Here is a 27174-nt window from a genome sequence, read left to right as displayed (position 1 = left end):
AGAATGTAAGATATGTTGAAGAATTTGGTGCCAATAGATCTTTTTGGGACCAAGAATGTGCACATGTCATGGTTGGATTATATCAATGGTGAAGACCTAAAATCAGAACGGGGAGTGATGGTTAAAAGCTGAATCCCAAGGGATGAAATAATTGATATGGTTCATAAATCAAATCATCACTTGTGTTTTAGGCCATGCTTTATTGGGTTAGAGGAGTGTAACGATTTTATTTATTTTTGGTTGCAACATATGAACAAATTTTGTAGTAAATAAAATTTTAGAACAATTTTGTAGTAAATAATTGATAAATAGGGAAAGACTAGCAAACAAGCCCGTGCGTTGCAATGGGAGAAAAAATCACTCCTCATACACACACTCAACGATATTAGCAAATCCCTTGAAAACTTTCATGGATGTCATACAAAAAACAATATGATAAGCAGTGTTGTAAAGGTGGGATGATTTTTAAAGTGTACTGAAGTTGTGTGCAATTTATTAGACAACATAATTATCTACCTAGCACAAATGCCCGTGCTTCGCAACGGGAGAAACAAACTCACGCATACCCATAGTGAGTCATCTGTGTTGTCACTTCTCTTCGTCACTATCTTCCACTTGCAAATAAATTCATAACTGGGAAGTGACTGGATCACCTATAATAGTAGAAAGTAGAGTAGCATATACCTATTGTCAGCTCTCACGTACATCACATGAGATTCAACAAAAACAACATCATCAGAAGATTCAAAAGTAACATGGTCACTTTTGACAATCTCCTCCACGAGCCTGTTTTTGATGTATTAGTGTGGCCCCGTATATTCCTAGGTAGAGGCACAATGAATTTTTTTATGCACCCACAACTGATGATATATTTAATCGGTCCACAACGGAATTTATTTTGTGTTGCTAATTCCTTAATCGTAAATTTTTTATTTCTTATTTTAGTTCCCAGCTAATTTTATTTTCTCTTTAATTCCTTCCTTTCATGCTTCATATAATTAGCAAAGTTTATTCTTTCTTTTATTATTTCCTTCTGAAATTTATTTCTTATTTAATTCCTTTGTTCATGCCTGGTATATAATAGGGAAATTTATTTATTCCTTCTTTAATTCTTTCCATTAATTCCTTCCCTTCCTGCCTTATCATAAAGGATGGAATTTTTTCATCTTTTATTATTTCCTTTAATTCCTTCACTTTCTGCCTCATAATAAGGATGAAATTCATTCCTTTTTCTTTTCTTTCCTTCCATGCTCATAACAGCAGAAGTTACTCCTCCATTAATTCGTTTCCTTAATTAAACTTTGTTAACAAAATTTATTTAACTCATATAAAAGATATCTTCCTCATCTTTGTTGAACAACATAATAGGCAGGTGGAGTGGATAGTGCGGGCAGACTATTTCCACGTGAGCTGGGTTTGATTCCCATGTGAAGCACTTTATTTTTTGCATGTTGGCGGGGCGCATACGAAAAAAAAGAACGATGTACAAAAAAAATTGGGTGACGCACAAAACAATTGATTGGACCAAAAAAGAAGAGATGCAGAAACAAGGGAGCAACTAGTTAACGAGCGCTCCTTCGGGAGCCTCGCAACGATCAGCGCCTCTTAGCCATTCGCCACGTGTCGCGCTCTAGATGCTCCCATCGGATTTTGTTTTTTATTTTTCCGCACGCGTTTTTGGCTTTTTAAACGGGTTTTTTTCGGATTTTTTCGACGTTTTGGTTTTCCCTCGATCTTTCTTAGCTTTTCGATCAAAAAATATATGAAAAAACGCGTTTTCTTTTATTTTTCTTCCGCGAGAGGCACGGTTGTGCTTTAGCGAGAGTCACGGCCGTGCCTTTCGAAAACGAAAAAAAACATGATTTCTGTTTTTTTTCACGAGAGTCATGGTTTTGCTTCCGCGAGAGGCACGGTTGTGCTTTTGCGAGAGTCACGACCGTGCCTCTCGGAAAAGGGAAAAACAAAACGCGTTTTCTATTTTTTTTCTTTCGTGAGAGTCACGGTTTTACTTCCGCGAGAGGCACGGTTGTGCTTTCGCGAAAGTCACGACCGTGGCTCTAGAAAAGGAAAAAACAAAACATGTTTTTTGTTTTTTTGTTTCGTGAGAGTCACGGTTTTACTTCCGCGAGAGGCACGGTTGTGCTTTCGTGAAAGTCACGGCCGTGCCTCTAGGAAAGGGAAAAAATACGCGTATTCTGTTTTTTTCGCGAGAGGCACAGTTGTGCCTTCGCGAGAGTCACAGCCGTGCCTCTCGGAAATGAAAAAAACGCGTTTTTTGTTTTTTTTCCTTCCACGAGAGTCACGGTTTTGCTTTTACGAGAGGCACGGTTGTGATTTCGCGAGAGGCACGGGCGTGCCTCTTTCGGAAAGGGAAAAAACCGTGCTCCCGGTTCGGTTTTTTCGCCCGGTTTTTTCGTCCGGTTTTTTCGTGAAAAAAAGTTGGTCAAAACCTATCAACATGAGATCTAGTTTTGAAGATCTCGACGCGAGGAATCCAATGGTAAAACGGTTCGAGATTTGGACGCACGGTTTAAGAGATAAAACGTTTTGAATAAACGGATCTACGAAAAAAGAGAAAACTTCCAAGTTGTGACAAGTGGCGCGCTGCATGTGCGCCACTTGTCGCGACCTGGGAAAGTGGAGTGTTCTTTGCAGCGAGTACTCCTTAATTAGTGATTTCGGAGAAACAATCCTCTTTTTAATAGTAGGTTTAAGTTTAGAGTAGATTTAGATTAGATTAGATTTAGAAATAACGTACCTGATGTTGGCCGACCCAAATGAGGCCTATCGGACGGCTTCAGGTGTGCTGTGTTGTTGCGAATACTGGCCATCGGCCCTCCTGGGTGCGGCTAGTCGTGCCACTTAGAGCATCTTCAGCCGCGCCTCCAGAAAGGCCTCTTCAGACGTTTTTTTTGTGTCGGCGCCGAAAAAACGGTACAGTTATGCCTTCAGAAGTCCGATTTTCGTCGGCCTGCGCCGAAAACAACGTTGGCGGACCCAGGCCGAACCCGGCGCGTTGGGGGCGCCCGGGGGCGTTGGGGCGAACTGTTTTGACGCGAAAAAGCCGTGGGTCAGACGCGCCAGGGACACGGCGGCTCGTCTTCCCCCAACTGCCTCGGTTCCCGCGAGGAATCAATGGCAAGGCTATCGCTGGTCAGCCTTGCCGTTGATTCCTCACGGGCGGCGTGTCACGGGACGGCGCGCCGACGCCTCCCCTCCCTCGCACGCGTACACACGGATGCGGAGCGGCTATAAAAGCCGGCGGTCTCTCGCGTGTGCCCACACCAGACTCGCCCCTCACCGCCGCCCATCCCCTCTCTCTCCGTCTCCGTCTTCCTCTCCCGAGCGCCACCGGCAGCCCCTCTCTCTCCCTCTCTACCACCGCCGAGCCCGTCGCCATGGCAGAGCGCTTCCCCGGAGACGAGGCGGCGGCGAACGGCTTCGGCCGCCGTTCGCTCCGCGAACAGGAGTCCTGACTCCTTTTCCAGGCGAACATCCCGGCGCCGCCGGACATGCGCGCCGGGCCGACGGGGTGGCGGCTCAGCAACGGGGGAGTGCCCATTCCCTCGTTACCCGACGCCGTGGCGAAGCCCAGGTACTTCGCCGAGGAGGTCGAGGTCGCGCGCGCCTCCCTGACCGACGGCGAGCGCTCCCTCCCCCAGTACGCCGCCGGCAATCACGCGGCTTGGGCGGCGTACTTCCAGCGCCGCCAGCAGCAGCGCCTAGCCTCCACCAACGACGTGCCGGTGGTCGGCGGCGCGAAGAACAGCGAGGGGCGCCGCCTGTGGTGGGGCGTCCCCGGCCGCACGCTGGATGGCGTGCTGGCGTACCTCGACGGCGGCAACAACCCGCCGTTGACCTATCCTGCGACGGGGGCCGCCCCGTCGCAACACCAACGCGCATGGGCGCCAAGGAGGTTCGCCTCCTCCTCGTCTTCCTCCTCTCGCTCATCTTCCCACTCCTCCGGTTTTCCGGCGCTTCTCGGCGTCAAGGCCGAGCCCGCGGCGGAGACGCCAATCGATCGGCGCACTCGCAGCGTCGGCATCGTCATCAACGAGGGCGGCCGGCGCGCCTCCTCCTCGTCGGCTCCACCGCGCTTTGTCAAGCCAAAGATGGAGCCGGGGCTGGCGCCGGTGAAGACGGAGCCGGGGCTGGCGCCGGTGAAGGCGGAGTTCAACGACGACGACGTGGCCCTAGAATGGGCGCGCCAGGACTCCATTGCGATGGAAAAGGCGCGCCGGGAGAAGGAGAAGGAGCGCCAGCGCGCCGCCCTGCGCCGATTCGAGGAGCGCCGACGCGGCCGCGATGAAGACGGGGTCGTCGTCTTATGCGACAGCGACGACGACGACGACTCGTCGTCGCCAGTCCGCCATGGCGACGCCGGGCAGGGGTCCAGTAGGGGCGCCCGCGTCAAGGAGGAGAAGGCCGCCGACGACGATGGCGGCGACGACTTCAGCCTCTTTCTTTTTTAATTAGGTTAATGTAATGAAAATGCGCAATTTTCACCGAAATTTATCATGTTTGACCAAAATTTAACTAGTTTTTATCATAACTTTACTGAACGGTCTTTTTTTTATTTTAATACGCGCCTGGGGCGGCCTTGGGACCGACTCTCTCCAAAATCATTTTTTGTGCCGATTCACCCCATGTAGCGCTTTTAGACGCCAACGGCTGGAGATGGCCTTAGTTGTGCCGCGACGGCCATGACCCAGACCAGAGCGACACGGTTTGCGCTACTAGCGCGGACAGTGTTGTAGCCGGAGACGGGGAAACCCTAGCTAGCCCTCCGGGTAGGATATAAGATAGGCTTGAGGGAATCCAACAGACCCGGCGGCAAGAATAGAACTAGGGAGATCTGCTAAATCGACAATAGATGGCGGCGGCTCTTCGATTTGCTGCGAGAAAGATCTGCGGTCGCGCCCTTCAGCGACCACTGCAGCCGTATCTTACGGCGGCCGCCGAAGCTGCCATCAAAGAGGACAAGCGGCAGCTGTTGCGCCATGGCGCGGCCTATCTTCGCAGGTTCTCCAGCGAATCGCAAAATCTTTTCAAGAACAAGGTATGCACTCGTCCCTTGCCTTGTGGAATTTGCAAAATCAGATCTGCTTTTCCTTTTTCGTATCTGCGTTGATTTTAACAGCACACCTTATTAGAACAGGTTGGATTTGCTAGTTAGGGCGCGTTCGGCAATCGCCCAGCGCCGCTAAATCCTGACCCCCGCTTCCCAATCCCAAATCTCGTTTCACGGACGAAAACGAGAATCACTAAAAGCGTTTGGTGCCTTCCTCCAGCTCGGTCAGCACGGATTCATCTAGGCTTTCAGCTTTCAGCCCATTAGACCAAGAAACGGTGCCTTTTTAAGAGGCGGCGGCCGGCTGGGGCGGCGGCCGAGAAGGCAGATTCGAGTAGTACGGAGGACGCGTACTTGAGGGTCGGCCCATGGAAGGGGCGGAGTAGTCGCTAGGGATTATGGACAGGGAACGGTTTAGTCCGAATCGTTTTTTCAGTCTTTGTAAATACGACCGAAACATATCTAAATCCTTAAGAGTAGAATTCCTTTATATTAGGCGGCAAAAGTGCCAGAAATCATAAGACAGCATACCTTGTTATTGCTTCTTACGTTCCATTCTGTGTTGTCACTAATAGATAATTATAAGAAGAATCATCTTATAGTATATTTCTTGCAGCTTGGAGCCATGTCCGGGGCAAATCCTGCGGCGGCTTCTCCACTAATCAATAATGCACAAGCCACATCTCCTCCACCAATATGGTAATTGTGTACTATTTAATTTACAGATGTTTTCGTGTCAACTTATAAATTTGTCCTAACTCGTTTATTATTTGTAGGTCGCCTAGGAACAAAATGTTCTTACCCCTTGCTGCTGTGTACGTAACGGCCTTATGTGCAGGAATCTCTGGAATACTTTACTATTGTACTCCCTCCGTCCGGAAATACTTGTCATCAAAATGGATGAAAATGGATGTATCTAGAACTAAAATACATCTAGATACATCCATTTCAATGACAAGTATTTTCGGACGGAGGGAGTACCCATGAAGAGCGGGGCCCCTTTTTCGAAACCCCGAAGAAGCGGAGTGATTAACGTTCAGATTTGTCCTATGCTTCGGAGAAAGCAGAATAATTGGGTATATGATTTAGTAGTAGTTAGCTTCATCGCCTGTTTTTTACTCTGACTGTGTTGAACAATGGTTACGATGATTTAGTAGTACTTGAGCTTCTTCTGTCTGTTTTCTATTTTCTTATATATGTAGCCTCAGAGCATCTCCAACAGATGATGCAAAATATCAAAATATAACACCCAAAAACAGTTTCACTCAAATTGCACGTAAAAAATATTCTGCAGTAGCAGATGATGGTTGCTCGCCGGGTGACTTGGGTCTAAGCCTCTAAGGTGGTCGTTGTGTCGGATATGAATGACCGGCCATGTGGCAATTGTCCCTCGCTTCCATTCCTCTGATCAAACATGATGCAAGGCAATCTATAATAATAGAGAAAATTGTTGTTGGATAACTTTCTATTCAAATTACAACAAAACAAAAAGTAGCGGGAAAGAATAGCAGAGAAGCATCATATGATAGCAGCAGAATCACAATTCTTCTTCTCTCATTTTTCTTCAAAAGCGAAGCTCCAAATCAGGAGAGTATTATATAGTGGCCACCGCCCTGCTGTTACACATCACAAAATCAACCGTAGCACATCAGCCTCAAGCACTTCATCCTTCAGGACTGTTAACAAATTATTAAGACTGCAGCCTCAAGCACTTCATCCGTCTGGACTGTTAACAAATTATTAAGATTGCTCTGAGCTCCGAGACACAATGAAAATACTGCAGAACTGTGTTTGAATAGCTGGTGTTGCCAGATTTAGAATACCAGCAAGTACTTGGTGGTCTTGAACTTCCAGAGAGCGACATCAATGGTGATACCCTTCTCATGCTCAGCCTTGAGCTTGTCGAGCACTCAGGCCTACCTGAATGACCTCTTGTTCATCTCAGCGACTTCCTTCTCGAACCTCTTGATCACACGCTTGTCAATGCCTCCAAGCTTGTTGATGAGATGGCCAGTCATGGTTGACTTGCCAGAGTCAACATGGCCAATGACCACAATACTGATGTGGATCTTCTCCTTGCCCACGACTGCTTACCTACCTGCATCTGCATAGATCAAATTAGGGATAGCGAAAAGAGTTAAAAAAAATTAATACTATGGTTTAAACTTCAAATAGCAAATGAATGAATGATAGTAATAATTTGGAAGAATGCAAATGAATGAATGGTGGCGAAGGTCGGCATATTTTCTATGATGGTCATAAAGTTTTCCACTTCATTAGGAATTTGGTAATTAAGGCAAACATTGTTGTCCAACTGCTCATCCATCTTACCATCTGCTCGTGCCTTCTCTTCATTCTTTGACATGTTAAACTGTAAAATTGGTTGTATGACAAACTCTGATACGTTATTCTCTCCCAAGCCACTTGTTAAATGGATATCCAGCTTATCAGTGACGTGACCCTGCCAATTCAGATGTGCTGGCATGTCTTCTATGTAAACCTTGGAGAGCATGGCTTCTTCCTATGAAACACACGGATATCTTCGATAATTTCAAACCATCCTTAACTTCTGGTCCAAAATATTCACCACAGGAACCCTCTGGCTCATGCATTGCCATCTTTCCTCTTTTCATGTTTGCTCATTTGTCTAGGGTTACATCTAGCATTACAGCCGATGCCCTATCACTACGATCAACCCAATCATTGACTTCATCAACAGGTTCTCGGCCGACCGTGATGCCACTTAAAACATTGCTGACATTCCAGACTTGGGGATATGCAGGATAACTGTATTGTCGGCTTCTATTACTCGTTACTATGAGGTACAGGTTGCATGCCCTCCGTATTTATGCATAGAAAAAAGGCATTAATCAACACCATGTAACCGAGATGACATTCAGAAGCACTTATGTAAGAACCAGTCCAAGGAACTTTGCGAGCATCGTCACACTTTGGCACCTTGGTCATTGCAGAATTATCTTCCATTCCGATATCCTTAGTGATATTTCTTGTAATATACCCAGTAGAACCATCTATCACAGTCACAACACATATCCATCTTTTCTTGAAATGCATAAATACCAAGAAATTTACACGCTCTGGTAGCATACAACTTCGCCTCCTCACATCACCAAAGCATTAACACTCGAACTCATGTTGAAACACCACAACCAAAAATGTGGAATAATTGACTGCCAGCTATCTTGCCACTTATGGTTCATTCAGGTTTAGGAGAGCATAGTTTTATTGATAGAACACAACACAATTAGCATCATAATTTTTCAAAATATCTTTCTATTTCAAAACAGAATGTAATCTATATTATCATCAAGTCAGAAATTAGAGAATAGTAATAGTTAAGCAAACAACCTTTTATATATGGGGGATTCCTTTATACACATCCCCAGAAAGTACCATGTAGGCATATAATCTATCTACGCACACCCAATCAATCAAAACCGACAGTAGAATAATCCGGCCATGAGCTATAGAGTAGAGGACCATAAAGCCGTGGTTACCTCTTCGAGAAGCCGCATATGTCCCTTTACTGGGTTTTGAACCCGAACCTTTTGGTTACAAGTATACGCAACTGACCTATTCACCCATCAGTCTGAATCGGTGGAAAGGGCTACACAATCCAGATATTCACTTCAACACCCCCTCTCACATGCAACGTGAGAAGTCAACACGTGAATAGACTCAGGTATGGCTCAAGAGACTTATACTTAGACATAGAGGGGGAAGGATCATTTTTTAATAAATTGCGAAAGCCAGAACTTGAACTCTAGACCTTAGGCCCTGATACCATGTTAAGCTTCATGCACTAGCCAACACAACCAAAAGCCCGAACCGATGGAAAGGACTGTGCAATCCATATATACACTTCAACACCCCCTCTCACGTGTGATGCGGGAAGTCAACACGTGGATAGACTCAGAGGTATGGCTCAAGAGTCCTATACGTGGCCAAAGGGGGCATCAGTAATTTTTGGATCAATTGCAAAAGCCACAAATTGGACTCAAGACCTTAGACTCTGATACCATGTTAAGCTTCATACACTAGCCAACGCAACCAAAAGTCAGAACTAAGGGAAAGGGCTAATAATTGTTGGGGAGCGTAGTAATTTCAAAAAATTTCCTACGCACACGTAAGATCATGGTGATGCATAGCAACAAGAGGGGAGAGTGTCGTCCACATACCCTCGTAGACCGTAAGCGGAAGCGTTATGACAACGCGGTTGATGTAGTCGTACGTCTTCACGATCGACCGATCCTAGTACCGAATGTATGACACCTCCGCGATCTGCACACGTTCAGCTCGGTGACGTCCCACGAACTCATGATCCGGTAGAGCTTCGAGGGAGAGTTTCGTTAGCACGACGGTGTGATGATGGTGTTGATGAAGCTACCGACGCAGGGCTTCGCCTAAGAACCGATACGATATGACCGAGGTGGATTATAGTGAGGGGGGCACCGCACACGGCTAAAAGATCAAAGATCAACTTGTGTGTCCATGGGGTGCCCCCTGCCCCTGTATATAAAGGAGCAAGGGGGAAGGCCGGCCGACCCTAGGAGGGCGCGCCAAGAGGAGGAGTCCTCCTCCTAGTGGGAGTAGGACTCCCCTTTCCTAGTCCCACTAGGAGGGGGAAGGAAGGAGTGGGAGAGGGGAAAGGCAAGGGGGGCGCTGCCCCACCTTTCCTTGTCCTATTCGGACTCAAGGGGAGGGGGCGTGCGGCCTGCCCTGGCCGCCTCCCTCTCTTTCTCTGTCCACTAGGGCCCATCAAGGCCCATTCCCCCCCTGGGGGTTCCGGTAACCCCTCCGGCACTCCGGTTTTCTCCGAGATCATCAGAAACCCTTTGGTGTCCGAATATAGCCGTCCAATATATCAATCTTTATGTCTCGACCATTTTGAGACTCCTCGTCATGTCCGTGATCACATCCGGGACTCCGAACTACCTTCGGTAGATCAAAACACATAAACTCATAATACCGATCGTCACCGAACGTTAAGCGTGCGGACCCTACGGGTTCGAGAACTATGTAGACATAACCGAGACTCATCTCCGGTCAATAACCAATAGCGGAACCTGGATGCTCATGTTGGTTCCTACATATTCTACGAAGATCTTTATCGGTCAAACCGCATAACAACATACGTTGTTCCCTTTGTCATCGGTATGTTACTTGCCTGAGATTCGATCGTCGGTATCTCAATACCTAGTTCAATCTCGTTACCGGCAAGTCTCTTTACTCGTCCCGTTATACATCATCACGCAACTAACTCATTAGTTGCATTGCTTGCAAGGCTTATAGTGATGTGCATTACCGAGAGGGCCAGATATACATCTCCGACAATCGGAGTGACAAATCCTAATCTCGATCTATGCCAACTCAACAAGTACCATCGGAGACACCTGTAGAGCACCTTTATAATCACCCAGTTACGTTGTGACGTTTGGTAGCACACAAAGTGTTCCTCCGGTATTTGGGAGTTGCATAATCTCATAGTCATAGGAACATGTATAAGTCATGAAGAAAGCAATAGCAATATACTAAACGATCAATTGCTAAGCTAACGGAATGGGTCAAGTCAATCACATAATTCTCTAATGATGTGATCTCGTTAATGAAATGACAACTCATGTCTATGGTTAGGAAACTTAACCATCTTTGATTCAACGAGCTAGTCAAGTAGATGCATACTAGTGACACTTTGTTTGTCTGTGTATTCACACATGTACTAAGTTTCCGGTTAATAAAATTCTAGCATGAATAATAAAAATTTATCATGATATAAGGAAATATAAATAACAACTTTATTATTGCCTCTAGGGCATATTTCCTTCAGTCTCCCACTTGCACTAGAGTCAATAATCTAGATTACACAGTAATGATTCTGACACCCATGGAGTCTTGGTGCTGATCATGTTTTGCTCGTGAGAGAGGATTAGTCAACGGGTCTACAACATTCAAATATGTATGTATCTTGCAAATCTCTATGTCTCCCTCCTTGACTTGATCGCAGGTGGAATTGAAGCGTCTCTTGATGTGCTTGGTTCTCTTGTGAAATCTGGATTCTTTTGCCAAGGAAATTGCACCAGTATTGTCACAAAAGATTTTTATTGGACCCGATGCACTAGGTACGATACCTAGATCGGATATGAACTCCTTCATCCAGACTCCTTCATTTGCTGCTTCTGAAGTAGCTATGTACTCCACTTCACATGTAGATCCCGCCACGACGCTTTGCTTAGAACTGCACCAACTGACAGCTCCACCGTTCAATATAAACACGTATCCGGTTTGTGACTTAGAGTCATCCGGATCAGTGTCAAAGCTTGCATCGACGTAACCATTTACGATGAGCTCTTTGTCACCTCCATAAACGAGAAACATATCCTTAGTCCTTTTCAGGTATTTTAGGATGTTCTTGACCGCTGTCCAATGATCCACTCCTGGATTACTTTGGTAACTCCCTACTAAACTAATAGCAAGGCACACATTAGGTCTGGTACACAGCATTGCATACATGATAGAGCCTATGGCTGAAGCATAGGGAACACCTTTCATTTTCTCTCTATCTTCTGCAGTGGTCGAGCATTGAGTCTGACTCAACTTCACACCTTGTAACACAGGCAAGAACCCTTTCTTTGCTTGATCCATTTTGAACTTCTTCAAAACTTTATCAAGGTATGTGCTTTGTGAAAGTCCAATTAAGTGTCTTGATCTATCTCTATAGATCTTGATGCCCAATATATAAGCAGCTTCACCGAGGTCTTTCATTGAAAAACTCTTATTCAAATATCCTTTTATGCTATCCAGAAATTCTATATCATTTCCAATCAATAATATGTCATCCGCATATAGTATTAGAAATGCTACAGAGCTCCCGCTCACTTTCTTGTAAATACAGGCTTCTCCAAAAGTCTGTATAAAACCATATGCTTTGATCACACTATCAAAACGTTTATTCCAACTCCGAGATGCTTGCACCAGTCTATAGATGGATCGCTGGAGCTTACACACTTTGTTAGCATCCTTTGGATCGATAAAACCTTCAGGTTGCATCATATACAACTCCTCTTCCAGAAATCCATTCAGGAATGCAGTCTTTACATCCATTTGCCAAATTTGATAATCATAAAATGCAGCAATTGCTAACATGATTCAGACGGACTTACGCATCGCTATAGGTGAGAAAGTCTCATCGTAGTCAACTCCTTGAACTTGTCGAAAACATTTCACAACAAGTCAAGCTTTGTAGACATCAACATTACCGTCAGCGTCAGTCTTCTTCTTGAAGATCCATTTATTCTCGATGGCTTGCCGATCATCGGGCAAGTCAACCAAAGTCCACACTTTGTTCTCATACATGGATCCCATCTCAGATTTCATGGCCTCAAGCCATTTTGCGGAACCTGGGCTCATCATCATTTCCTCATAGTTCGTAGGTTCGTCATGGTCAAGTAACATGACCTCCAGAACAGGATTAGCGTACCACTTTGGTGCGGATCTTACTCTGGTTGACCTACGAGGTTCGATAGTAACTTGATCTGAAGTTACATGATCATCATCATTAGCTTCCTCACTAATTGGTGTAGGAGTCACAGGAACAGATTTCTATGATGAACTACTTTCCAATAAGGGAGCAGGTATAGTTACCTCATCAAGTTCTACTTTCCTCCCACTCACTTCTTTCGAGAGAAACTCCTTCTCTAGAAAGGATCCATTCTTAGCAACGAATGTATTGCCTTCGAATCTGTGATAGAAGGTGTACCCAACAATCTCCTTTTGGTATCCTATGAAGACACATTTCTCCGATTTGGGTTCGAGCTTATCAAGTTGAAGCTTTTTCACATAAGCATTGCAACCCCAAACTTTAAGAAATGACAACTTTGGTTTCTTGCCAAACCACAGTTCATAAGGCGCTGTTTCAACGGATTTAGATGGTGCCCTATTTAACGTGAATGTAGCCGTCTCTAAAGCATAACCCCAAAATGATAGCGGTAAATCCGTAAGAGACATCATAAATCGCACTATATCTAGTAAAGTACTATTACGACGTTCAGACACACCATTACGCTCTGGTGTTCTGGGTGGCGTGAGTTGTGAAACTATTCCGCATTGTTTCAAATGAAGTCCAAACTCGTAACTCAAATATTCTGCTCCACGATCAGATCGTAAAAACTTTATTTTCTTGTTACGATGATTTTCCACTTCACTCTGAAATTCTTTGAACTTCTCAAATGTTTCACACTTGTGTTTCATCAAGTAGATATACCCATATCTGCTTAAATCATATGTGAAGGTGAGAAAATAATGATACCTGCCGCGAGCCTCTATATTCATCAGACCACATACATCAATATGTATGATTTCCAACAAATCTATTGCTCGTTCCATTGTTCCAGAGAACGCCGTTTTAGTCATCTTGCCCATGAGGCATGGTTCGCAAGTACCAAGTGATTCATAATCAAGTGATTCCAAAAGCCATCAGAATGTAGTTTCTTCATGCACTTTACACCAATATGACCTAAACGGTAGTGCCACAAATAAGTTGCACTATCATTATCAACTTTGCATCTTTTGGCTTCAATATTATGAATATGTGTATCACTACTATTGAGATTCATCAAAAATAGACCACTCTGCAAGGGTTCATGACCATAAAAGATATTACTCATATAAATAGAACAACCATTATTCTCAGATTTAAATGAATAACCATCTCGCATCAAACAAGATCGAGATATAATCTTCATGCTCAACGCTGGCACCAAATAAAAATTATTCAGGTCTAAAACTAATCCCAAAGGTAGATGTAGAGGTAGCGTGCCGACCGCGATCGCATCGACTTCGAAACCATTTCCCATGTGCATCATCACCTCATCCTTAGCCAATCTTCGCTTAATCCGTAGTCCCTGTTTCGAGTTGCAGATATTAGCAACAGAACCAGTATCAAATACCCAGGTGATACTGCGAGCATTAGTAAGGTACACATCAATAACATGTATATCACATATACATTTGTTCACCTTGCCATCCTTCTTATCCGCCAAATACTTGGGGCAGTTCCGCTTCCAGTGACCAGTCCCTTTGCAGTAGAAGCACTCAGTCTCAGGCTTAGGTCCAGACTTGGGCTTCTTCACTTGAGCAGCAACTTGCTTGCCATTCTTCTTGAAGTTCCCCTTCTTCCCTTTACCATTTTTCTTGAAACTGGTGGTCTTGTTAACCATCAATACTTGATGCTCCTTCTTGATTTCTACCTCCGCAGCCTTTAGCATCACGAAGAGCTCGGGAATCGTCTTATCCATCCCTTGCATATTATAGTTCATCACAAAGCTCTTGTAGCTTGGTGGCAGTGATTGAAGAATTCTGTCAATGACACTATCATCCGGAAGATTAACTCCCAGTTGAATCAAGTGATTATTATACCCAGACATTTTGAGTATATGTTCACTGACAGAACTATTCTCCTCCGTCTTGCAGCTGTAGAACCTATTGGAGACTTCATATCTCTCAATTCGGGCATTTGCTTGAAATATTAACTTCAACTCCTGGAACATCTCATATGCTCCATGACGTTCAAAACGTCGTTGAAGTCCCAGTTCTAAGTCGTAAAGCATGGCACACTAAACTATTGAGTAATCATCAGCTTTGCTCTGCCAGACGTTCATAACATCTGGTGTTGCTCCTGCAGCGGGTTTGGCACCTAGCGGTGCTTCCACGACGTAATTCTTCTGTGCAGCAATGAGGATAATCATCAAGTTACGGACCCAGTTCGTGTAATTGCTACCATCATCTTTCAACTTTGCTTTCTCAAGGAACGCATTAAAATTCAACGGAACAACAACATGGGCCATCTATCTACAACAATATAGACATGCAAAATACTATCAGGTACTAAGTTCATAATAAATTAAAGTTCAATTAATCAAATTATTTAAGAACTCCCACTTACACAGACATCCCTCTAATCATCCAAGTGATCACGTGATCCATATCAACTAAACCATGTTCGATCATCATGTGAGATGGAGTAGTTTTCAATGGTGAACATCACTATGTTGATCATATCTACTATATGATTCACGCTCGACCTTTCGGTCTTAGTGTTCCGAGGCCATATCTGCATATGCTAGGCTTGTCAAGTTTAACTCGAGTATTCTGCGTGTGCAAAACCGGCTTGCACCCGTTGTATGTGAACATAGAGCTTATCACACCTGATCATCACGTGGTGTCTCGGCACGACAAACTTTCGCAATGGTGCATACTCAGGGAGAATACTTATACCTTGAAATTTAGTGAGAGATCATCTTATAATGCTGTCGTCGATCTAAGCAAAATAAGATGCATAAAAGATAAACATCACATGCAATCAATATAAGTGATATGATATGGCCATCATCATCTTGTGCCTTTGATCTCCATCTCCAAAGCACCGTCATGATCACCATCGTCACCGGCGCGACACCTTGATCTCCATCGTAGCATCGTTGTCGTCTCGCTAACTATTGCTTCTACGACTATCGCTACCGTTTAGTGATAAAGTAAAGCAATTACATGGCGATTGTATTTCATACAATAAAGCGACAACCATATGGCTCCTGCCAGTTGCCGATAACTGTGTTACAAAACTAATCATCTCATACAATAAAATTGAGCATCATGTCTTGACCATATCACATCATAGCATGCCCTGCAAAAACAAGTTAGACGTCCTCTACTTTGTTGTTGCAAGTTTTATGTGGCTGTTATGGGCTGAGCAAGAACTGTTCTTACCTACGCATCAAAAACCACAACGTGGTATAGTGATTGCTTTTTGATCTTCAGAAAGAACCCTGTTCATTGAATCTGATTCAACTAAAGCTGGAGAAACAGACACCCACTAGCCACCTGTGTGCGAAGCACGTCGGTAGAACCTGTCGGCGTCCTGGGAACGGGGGTCCCCAGACTTGCCTGCCTGCGGCCCGTGGCGTGGCTAATCTAGCAGCTGTACGGTCCATCATCACCAACAAAGCATCCAAGACCCTCGCGAGGCGGACGATGCAGGACCTCCTCGGGAGTGGCCTAGCTAGGCAGGCTCACGAGGAGCAAAGATATCAAGGCGGGGCAAACCTCACGAGACCCTCGTGACGTGAGCCATGACCCACGGCACCAGGCGGGCGCCAACGCGCGCAACGTCCTTTTTTCCTCTTTGGTGCTAAGGAGGCCAACGCAGGAAAAGAGTACTGAGGCATCAGGCAAAGGTTGCTATATTGGTGCAACGAGACCAAGACCAGGAGGACGGCAAGACGGAGGTCATCGTGGAGCCCAAGACGGTGTCACCAGCAGAGCCTTTGGTAGGCGAAGACCACTTTTGTCAGGATAGCTTGTACTAGCTGTCCTCCTTCGAATTAGCTCGCCATTGTTGGCTCCCTTCCCGCTCAATATTTGGGAAGAGGACCAGGGCCTATATAAGTAGAGCTAGCCACCATAGTAGAGGCATCTCATCTTAGCTTGATCCAACCCGATCGAGAGCCTACTCACAAGAAGACCTCAACCTCAGGAGGTTGTTCTTCCCATGTACTGTTCATCATCAGCCCTAGAGGCAATCCACTACCACCACCACACTGGAGTAGGGTATTACACCACAACGGTGGCCCGAACCAGTATAAATCTTGTGTCTTCCTGTGTTGCGAGTTCGTCAAGTTCGTCCGCGAGATCTTACTGAGTTAGGGCGTTGATTGGTGGGAAGGAAAGACTTCGCGCGCACCCTAGTGTTCGTACCTTAAGGGTTTGCCGGAACCCCACATTCGACAGAACAAGTCTCACGTAAGCGTATGCATAATGTCGGTCTAGGCCGCTTCATCCAACAATGTCGCTGCATCAAGAATCAACTAGTGATGGTAAGAAATATGTATATACCCACGCCCACAACTCCTTTGTGTTCTACTTGTGCATATAACATCTACGCATAAACCTGGCTTGGATGCCACTGTTGGGGAACGTAGTAATTTAAAAAAAAATCCTATGCACACGCAAGATCATGGTGATGCATAGCAACGAGAGGGGAGAGTGTCATCCATGTACCCTCGTAGACCATAAGAGGAAGCGTTATGACAACACGGTTGATGTAGTTGTACGTCTTCATGATCGACCGATCCTAGTACAGAACGTACATCACCTCCATGATCTGCACACGTTCAGCTCGGTGACGTCCCACGAACTCATGATCCAGTAGAGCTTCGAGGGAGAGTTCCGTCATCACGACGGCGTGATGACGGTGTTGATGAAGCTACCGACGCAAGGCTTCGCCTAAGCACCGCTACGATATGACCGAGGTGGATTATGGTGGAGGGGGCACCGCACATGGCTAAAAGATCAAAGATCAACTTGTGTGTCCATGGGGTGCCCCCTGCCCCCGCATATAAAGGAGCAAGGGGGGCAGGCCGGCTAACCCTAGGAGGGCGCACCAAGAGGAGGAGTCCTCCTCCTAGTGGGAGTAGGACTCCCCTTTCCTAGTCCCACTAGGAGGGGGAAGGAAGGAGTGGGAGAGGGGAAAGGCAAGTGGGGCGCCGCCCCACCTTGCCTTGTCCTATTAGGACTCAAGGGGACAGGGCACACGGCCTGCCCTAGCGGGCCCCTCTCTCTCTCCACTAGGGCCCATCAAGGCCCATTAGCCCCCCGGGGGTTCCGGTAACCCCTCCGGCACTCCGGTTTTCTCCGAGAACATCTGAAACCCTTCCGGTGTCCGAATATAGCCGTCCAATATATCAATCTTTAGGTCTCGACCATTTCGAGACTCCTCGTCACGTTCGTGATCAAATCCGGGACTCCGAACTACCTTCGGTACATCAAAACACATAAACTCATAATACAGATCGTCAGCGAACGTTAAGCGTGCGGACCCTACGGGTTCGAGAACTATGTAGACATAACCGAGACTCATCTCCGGTCAATAACCAATAGCGGAACCTGGATGCTCATATTGGTTCCTACATATTCTACGAAGATCTTTATAGGTCAAACCGCATAACAACATACGTTGTTCCCTTTGTCATCGGTATGTTACTTGCCCGAGATTCGATCGTCGGTATCTCAATACCTAGTTCAAACTTGATACCGGCAAGTCTCTTTACTCGTTCCGTAATACATCATCCCACAACTAACTCATTAGTTGCATTGCTTGCAAGGCTTATAGTGATGTGCATTACCGAGAGGGCCCAGAGATACCGCTCCGACAATCGGAGTGACAAATCCTATTCTCGATCTATGCCAACTCAACAAGTACCATCGGAGACACCTGTAGAGCACCTTTATAATCACCTAGTTATGTTGTGACATTTGGTAGCACACAAATTGTTCTCTGGTATTCAGGAGTTGCATAATCTCATAGTCATAGGAACATGTATAAGTCATGAAGAAAGCAATAGCAATATACTAAACGATCAATTGCTAAGCTAACGGAATGGGTCAACTCATTCACATCATTCTCTAATGATGTGATCCCGTTAATCAAATGACCACTCATGTCTATGGTTAGGAAACTTAACCATCTTTGATTCAACGAGCTAGTCAAGTAGAGGCATACTAGTGACACTTTGTCTGTCTATGTATTCACACATGTACTAAGTTTCCGGTTAATACAATTCTAGCGTGAATAATAAACATTTATCATGATGTAAGGGAATATAAATAACAACTTTATTATTGCCTCTAGGGCATATTTCCTTCAATATTCCACATATACACTTCAACACCGTCCTCCTGCATAGTCTTTTTCGGCGCCCCCAAGGCCGATGTTGCTGTGGTCTCCTCTCTGGCTCCCCTTACCACCTAAGCGGACGACGATGAAGAATGGAAATAGAGATGGAATCTAGTCAACCTATTGTAAACCCACTATATAAAAGTATAAAAGAACATATGCCTTGACTAGGAATTGTAACTTAAAATTATCAAAAGAAATTTTCACATACATAAACTAATCATACCATTAGGCACTCTTTTGAGTGAATAAAACACTCTCATTAAGCGATTAACAGTTCTCCATGATGTTTATGATATAACAGAATAAACAAATCAAAGAAAATCTATGTATTATTATTGAAACTGATGGTCTGAATGTAAATCAAATGGAGCTGAATTTTGAACCCGCTTCTTGCGGCTACCTCGTCTAACAGTGGAATATGAGTAGCACAGATTTGTATGCACAACCTTATTGCAGTAGCTAAAGGGGAATGTCCCCCTCAGCCCCTCTCCCTCATGTCATCAGCCATCAATAATCATTACCTAGTTATCCATTTATAGAACAGGGTAAATACATAGAAAGAGATGTATGTTCTTAGCATTACTAAAAAATAGGATACCTAATCGATGAGATGTATGCTATAAGAATTACTCGAAATCAAGTTCAGTTTCAAATGCCCCAAGATCTGAGTTATAACTTCATATCCCTAATTATCCTCTACTTAAAAAGCATTTCAATTACTTGCAAAACCTACCATCACCAAGACATCAGCGCTTCCAGCAATAAAGCATTGTATATTCCAATATATATCATCGTCTCATCTCATATTGCCTAAATCTACATGGGACAATCAAATAATGGTAGTCTATGAAAGGCAAAACTGAATCAGTTCAAAGAGAAGCAAAGAATCTTTAGGAACTATACCAACAATGGGCATGGTCTGATACGTCTCCAACGTATCTATAATTTTTTATTGTTCCATGATATTATATTATCTATTTTGGATGTTTAATGGGCTTTAATATACCTTTTTATATTATTTTTGGGACTAACCTATTAACCGAAGGCCCAGTGCAAATTGCTGTTTTTTGCCTATTTCAGTGTTTCACACGAAAGGAATATAAAATGGAATGAAACCTTTGGGAGAGTTATTTTTGGAACAAACGCAATCCAGGAGATTGGAGTGGATGTCAAGAAAGAAGCGAGGAGGCCACGAGGCAGGAGGGTGCGCCCCCACCCTCGTGGGCCCCTCGCAGCTCCACCGACCTACTTCTTCCTCCTATATATACCCATATACCCTCAAAACATCCAGGAGCACCACGAAACACTATTTCCACCGCCGCAACCTTCTGTACCCGTGAGATCCCATCTTGGGGCCTTTTCCGACGCTCCGCTAGAGAGGGAATCGATCACGGAGGGCTTCTACATCAACACCATAGCCTCTCCGATGATGTGTGAGTAATTTACCATAGACCTTAGGGTCCATAATTATTAGCTAGATGGCTTCTTCTCTCTCTTTGGATCTCAATACAAAGTTCTCCTCGATTCTCTTGGAGATCTATTCGAAGTAGTTCTTTTTGCGGTGTGTTTGTCAAGATCCGATGAATTGTGGGTTTATGATCATGATTATATATGAACAATATTTGATTCTTCGCTGAATTCTTTTATTCATGATTTGATATCTTTGCAAGTCTCTTTGAATTATCAGTTTGGTTTGGCCTACTAGAATGATCTTTCTTGCAGTGGGAGAAGTGCTTAGCTTTGGGTTCAATCTTGTGGTGTCCTTTCCCAGTGACAGCAGGGGCAGCAAGGCACACATTGTATTGTTGCCACCGAGGATAAAAAGATGGGGTTTATATCATATTGCTTTAGTTTATCCCTCTACATCATTGTTTTGAGATACTTGATAATTGTTTTGAGATGTGAAGATGGTGATATTAGAGTCATGCTAGTTGAGTAGTTGTGAATTTGAGAAATATTTGTTCTAAAGTTTGTGATTCCCGTAGCATGCACGTATGGTGAACCGCTATGTGATGAAGTCGGAGCATGATTTATTTATTGATTGTCTTCCTTATGAGTGGCGGTCGGGGACGAGCGATGGTCTTTTCCTACCAATCTATCCCCCTAGGAGCATGTGTGTAGTACTTTGTTTTATCCTCGATGGCAACAATACAATACGTGCCTTGCTGCCCCTGCTGTCACTTGGAAAGGACACCGCAAGATTGAACCCAAAGCTAAGCACTTCTCCCATTGCAAGAAAGATCAATCTAGTAGGCCAAACCAAACTGATAATTCGAAGAGACTTGCAAAGATAACCAATCATACATAAAAGAATTCAGAGAAGATTGAAATATTGTTCATAGATAAACTTGATCATAAACCCACAATTCATCGATCTCAACAAACACACCACAAAAGAAGATTACATCGAATAGATCTCCACAAGAGAGGGGGAGAGCTTTGTATTGAGATCCAAACAGAGAGAAGTAGCCATCTAGCTAATAGCTATGGACCCGAAGGTCGAAAGTAAACTACTCACACTTCATCGGAGGGGCTATGGTGTTGATGTAGAAGCCTTCCGTGATCGATGCCCCCTCCGGCGGAGCTCCGGAAAAGGCCCCAAGATGGGATCTCATGGATACAGAAAGTTACGGTGGTGGAATTAGGGTTTTGGCTCCGTATGTGTTAGTTTGGGGGTACGTAGGTATATATAGGAGGAAGGAGTACGTTGGCGGAGCAACGTGGGCCCCACGAGGGTGGAGGGTGCGCCTTGGGGGGGGGGGGGTAGGCGCGTCCCTGCCTCGTGCCTTCCTGGTTGATTGCTTGACGTAGGGTCCAAGTCCTCTGGATCATGTTCGTTCCGAAAATCACATTCCTGAAGGTTTCATTCCGTTTGGACTCCGTTTGATATTCTTTTTCTGCAAAACCCTCAAATAGGCAAAAAAATAACAATTCTGGGCTGGGCCTCCAGTTAATAGGTTAGTCCCAAAAATAATATAAAAGTGTATAATAAAGCCCAATAATGTCCAGAACAGGATATAATATAGCATGGGACAATCATAAATTATAGATATGTTGGAGAGGTATCAAGCATCCCCAAGCTTAATTCCTGCTCGTCCTCGAGTAGGTAAATGATAAAAAAACAGAATTTTTGATGTGGAATGCTACTTGGCGTAATTTCAATGTAATTCTCTTAATTGTTGTATGAATATTCAGATCCGAAAGATTCAAGACAAAAGTTCAATATTGACATAGAAATAATAATACTTCACGCATACTAACTAAGCGATTATGTCTCTTCAAAATAACATGGCCAAAGAAAGTTATCCCTACAAAATCATATAGTCTGGCTATGATCCATCTTCACCACACAAAGTATTTAAATCATGCACAACCCCGATGACAAGCCAAGCAATTGTTTCATACTTTTGGTGTTCTCAAACTTTTTCTATCTTCACGCAATACATGAGCGTGAGCCATGGACATAGCACTATATCTGGAATAGAATGGTGGTTGTAGAGAAGACAAAAAGGGAGAAGATAGTCTCACATCAACTAGGCGTATCAACGGGCTATGGAGATGCCCATTAATAGATATCAATGTGAGTGAGTAGTCATTGCCATGCAACGGATGCACTAGAGCTATAAGTGTATGAAAGCTCAACAAAAGAAACTAAGTGGGTGTGCATCCAACTCGCTTGCTCACGAAGACCTGGGGCATTTTGAGGAAGCCCATCGTTGGAATATACAAGTCAAGTTCTATAATGAAAAATTCCCACTAGTATATGAAAGTGATAACATAGGAGACTCTCTATCATGAAGATCATGGTGCTACTTTGAAGCACAAGTGTGGAAAAAAGGATAGTAGTATTGCCCCTTTTTATTTATTTATTCTTTTTTTGGCCTTCTTTTTTTATTTGGCCTTTCTATTTTTTTATTGGGACAATACTCTATGAATGATGCTCATCACACTTCTATTTATTTACAACTCAATGATTACAACTCGATACTAGAACAAAGTATGACTCTATATGAATGCCTCCGACGGTATACCGAGATAGCAATGATGCATGAGTGACTTATATGAAAGAATTATGAACGGTGGCTTTGTCACAGCTGAAATGTCAACTACATGATCATGCGAAGCAATATGACAATGATGGAGCGTGTCATATAAACGGAACGGTGGAAAGTTGCATGGCAATATATCTCGGAATGGCTATGGAAATGCCATGATAGGTGGGTATGGTGGCTGTTTTGAGGAAGGTATATGGTGGGTGTATGATACCGGCGAAAGGTGCGCGGTATTAGAGAGGCTAGCAATGGTGGAAGGGTGAGAGTGCGTATAATCCATGGACTCAACATTAGTCATAAAGAACTCACATACTTATTGCAAAAATCTATTAGTTATCGAAGCAAAGTACTACACGCATGCTCCTAGGGGGATAGATTGGTTGGAAAATACCATCGCTCGTCCCCGACCGCCACTCATAAGGAAGACAATCAATAAATACATCATGCTCCGACTTCTTAACATAACGGTTCACCATACGTGCATGCTACGGGAATCACAAACTTCAACACAAGTATTTCTTAAATTCACAACTACTCAACTAGCACGACTCTAATATCACCATCTCCATATCTCAAAACAATTATCATGTTTCAAACTTCTCATAGTATTCAACACACTCATAAGAAAAAAATTATTAATCTTGAATGCCTAAAATAATTAAAGCAAATTACCATGCTGTTTCGTAGGACTCTCAAAATCATCTACGTGAAGCATGAGAGAACAAAAGTTTCTATAAAACAGATCCACCATCGTGCTCTTAAAGATATAAGTGAAGCACTAGAGCAAAAACTATATAACTCAAAAGATATAAGTGGAGCACATAGAGTATTCTAACAATTTCCAAATCATGAGTGTCTCTATCAAAAAGGTGTGTGCATCAAGGATGATTGTGGAAAACTAACAAATAAAGACTCAAATAATACAAGACGCTACAAGCAAAACACATATCATGTGGTAAATAAAAATATAGCTCGAAGTAAAGTTACCGATAGAGGTAGACGAAAGAGGGGATGCCTTCCGGGGCATCCCCAAGCTTTGGCTTTTAGGTGTCCTTAGATTATCTTGGGGTGCCATGGGCATCCCCAAGCTTAGGCTCTTGCCACTCCTTGTTCCATAATCCATCAAATCTTTTACCCAAAACTTGAAAACTTCACAACACAAAACTTAAAGTAGAAAATCTCGTGAGCTCCGTTAGCGAAAGAAAACAAAACACCACTTCAAGGTACTGTAATGAACTCATTCTTTATTTATATTGGTATTAAAACTACTGTATTCCAACTTCTCTATGGTTTATAAACTATTTTACTAGCCATGGATTCATCAAAATAAGCAAACAACACACGGAAAACAGAATCTGTCAAAAACAGAACAGTCTGTAGTAATCTGCAGCTAACGCAAGTTCTGGAACCCCACAAATTCTAGAATAAATTTCTGGACGTGAGGAATTTATCTATTAATCATCTTCAAAAATAATTAACTAAATAGCACTTTCCAAATAAAAATGGCAGCAGTTCTCGTGAGCGCTAAAGTTTCTATTTTTTACAGCAAGATTAAAAAGACTTTCCCCAAGTGTTCTCAACGGTTCTACTTGGCACGAACGCTAATTAAACACAAAAAACACAACCAAAATAGAGGTTAGATAAATTATTTATTACTAAACAAGAGCAAAAAGCAAGGAATAAAAATAAAATTGGGTTGCCTCCAACAAGCGCTATCGTTTAACGCCCCTAGCTAGGCATGAAAGCAAGGACATATCTAGGTATTGCCATCTTTGGAAGGCAATCCATAAGTGGCTCTCATAATAGATTCATAAGGTAATTTAATTTTATTTCTAGGGAAGTGTTCCATGCCTTTCCTTAACGGAAATTGGAATCTAATATTCTCTTACTTCATATCAATAATTGCACCAATCGTTCTAAGGAAAGGTCTACCAAGAATAATAGGACATGAAGGATTGCAATCTATGTCAAGAACAATAAAATACACGGGCACATAATTCCTATTTGCAACAATAAGAACATCATTAATTCTTCCCATAGGTTTCTTAATAGTGGAATCCGCAAGGTGCAAGTTTAAAGAGCAATCATCAAAATCACGGAAACCTAGCAAATCACACAAAGTCTTTGGAATCGTGGAAACACTAGCACCCAAATCACACAAAGCATGGCATTCATGATCTTTAATCTTAATTTTAATACTAGGTTCCCACTCATTATAAAATTTTCTAGGGATAGAAACTTCCAACTCAAGTTTTTCTTCATAAGATTGCATCAAAGCATCAACGATATGTTTGGTAAAGGCTTTATTTTGACTATAAGCATGAGGAGAATTTAGCACGGATTGCAACAAGGAAATACAATCTACCAAAGAGCAATTATCATAATTAAATTCCTTGAAATCCAAAATAGTGGGTTTATTAATATTTAAAGTTTTGACTTCTTCAATCCCACTTAACAATTTTAGCATCAAGATCTAAAGACTCTGAATTTTTGGAACGCCTTCTAGGTAAAGGTGGATCATATTCAGTCCCATCATTATCAAGATTCATATTAAAAAACAAATATTTAATAGGGGAAACATCAATAACTTTTAGATCTTCATCTTTATTATCATGGAAACTAGAAGAACACGCTTTTATAAAGCAATCTTTCTTAGCACGCATCCTAGCGGTTCTTTCTTTGCACTCATCAATGGAAATTCTCATGGATTTGAGAGACTCATTGATATCATTCTTAGGAGGAATAGATCTAAGTTTCAAAGAATCAACATCAAGAAAAATTCTATCAACGTTCCTAGCCAATTCATCAATCTTAAGCAATTTTTCTTCAATCAAAGCATTGAAATTCTTTTGCGAGGTAATAAATTCTTTAATATTAGATTCAAAATCAGAGGGTATCTTATTAAAATTTCCATAAGAATTATTGTAGGAATTACCATAATTATTAGAGGAATTACTAGGATACAACCTAGGATTAAAGTTTCCTCTATACGCGTTGTTACCAAAATTATTCCTACCAACAAAATTCACATCCAAAGATTCATTATTATTTTCAATCAAAGTATACAAAGGCATATCATTAGGATCAGAAGAAACACTTTTATTAGCAAATAATTTCATAAGTTCATCCATCTTTCCACTGAAAACATTAATTTGTTCTATCGCATGCACTTTTTTATTAGTAGACCTTTCAGTGTGACATTGAGAATAATTAACCATAATATTATCTAGGAGTTTAGTAGCTTCTCCTAAAGTGATTTCCATAAAGGTGCCTCCCGTGGCCGAATCTAAAAGATTTCTAGAAGCAAAATTCAATCCGGCATAAATGTATAATCATCCACAAATTCAAATCATGTGTAGGGAAATTACGTATCATTAATTTCATCCTCTCCCAAGCTTGTGCAACATGTTCATGATCAAGTTGCTTAAAATTCATAATATCGTTTCTAAGAGAGATGATCTTAGCGGGAGGAAAATACTTAGAGATAAAAGCATCTTTGCACTTATTCCACGAATCAATACTATTTTTAGGCAAAGACGAAAACCAAGCTTTAGCACGATCTCTAAGCGAAAAAGGAAATAGCTTCAATTTAACAATATCATTGTCCACATCTTTCTTCTTTTGGATATCACACAGATCAACAAAGTTGTTTAGATGAGTAGCGGCATCTTCACTAGGAAGGCCGGAAAACGGATCTTTCATGACAAGATTCAGCAAAGCAGCATTAATTTCACAAGATTCAACATCGGTAAGAGGAGCAATTGGAGTGCTAATAAAATCATTGTTATTACTATTGGTAAAGTCACACAATTTGGTATTATCTTGAGCCATCGTGACAAGCAAGCAATCCGACACACAAGCAAACAAGAAACGGGCAAAAAGAGGCGAATAGAGAAAGAAAGGGAGGATGGAGAGAGAGAGAGGGCGAATAAAACGGCAAGGGTGAAGTGGGGGAGAGGAAAATGAGAGGCAAATGGCAAATAATGTAATGTGGGAGATAAGGGTTTGTGATGGGTACTTGGTATGCTGACTTTTGTGCAGAATCCCCGACAACGACGCCAGAAATCCTTCTTGCTACCTCTTGATCACTGCATTGGTTTTCCCTTGAAGAGGAAAGGGTGATGCAGCAGAGCAGCATAAGTATTTCCCTCAGTTTTTGAGAACTAAGGTATCAATCCAGTAGGAGGCCACGCACGAGTCCCTCGCACCTACACAAACAAATAAACTCCTTGCAACCAACATGATAAAGGGGTTGTCAATCCCTTCACGGTCACCTACGAGAGTGAGATCTGATAGATATG

General features: G+C 43.1%; 1 protein-coding gene across 2 annotated transcripts; it reads left to right on the top strand.

The window, feature by feature from the left end:
- The first annotated feature begins 4678 nt into the window (after positions 1–4678).
- Positions 4679–6254, top strand: LOC123189708 (uncharacterized). 2 transcript variants are annotated; one of them, XM_044602188.1, is made up of 4 exons: positions 4679–5059; positions 5688–5770; positions 5848–5917; positions 6046–6254. In XM_044602188.1, the coding sequence occupies exons 1-4, from the start codon at positions 4874–4876 to the stop codon at positions 6193–6195; spliced, it is 489 nt and encodes a 162-aa protein (XP_044458123.1). In that variant the 5' UTR covers positions 4679–4873; the 3' UTR covers positions 6196–6254. The 2 variants fall into 2 exon arrangements, with proteins under 2 accessions (XP_044458123.1, XP_044458124.1); XM_044602189.1 differs by having other exon boundaries at positions 4681–5059; positions 5848–6254.
- Positions 6255–27174: the final 20920 nt, after the last annotated feature.

Source organism: Triticum aestivum, chromosome 2A, assembly GCF_018294505.1.
Source record: "Triticum aestivum cultivar Chinese Spring chromosome 2A, IWGSC CS RefSeq v2.1, whole genome shotgun sequence".
Lineage (NCBI taxonomy): Eukaryota > Viridiplantae > Streptophyta > Magnoliopsida > Poales > Poaceae > Triticum > Triticum aestivum.
This window is presented reverse-complemented; position numbering and strand designations above follow the sequence as displayed.

Excerpts from the sequence above, each read along its gene's own strand:
- LOC123189708 (XM_044602188.1), top strand. The coding sequence starts at position 4,874 with ATGGCGGCGGCTCTTCGATTTGCTGCGAGAAAGATCTGCGGTCGCGCC. Across the intron at positions 5,060-5,687 it reads AAAATCTTTTCAAGAACAAG|CTTGGAGCCATGTCCGGGGC; the intron begins GTATGCACTCGT and ends TATTTCTTGCAG. Across the intron at positions 5,771-5,847 it reads ACATCTCCTCCACCAATATG|GTCGCCTAGGAACAAAATGT; the intron begins GTAATTGTGTAC and ends TATTATTTGTAG.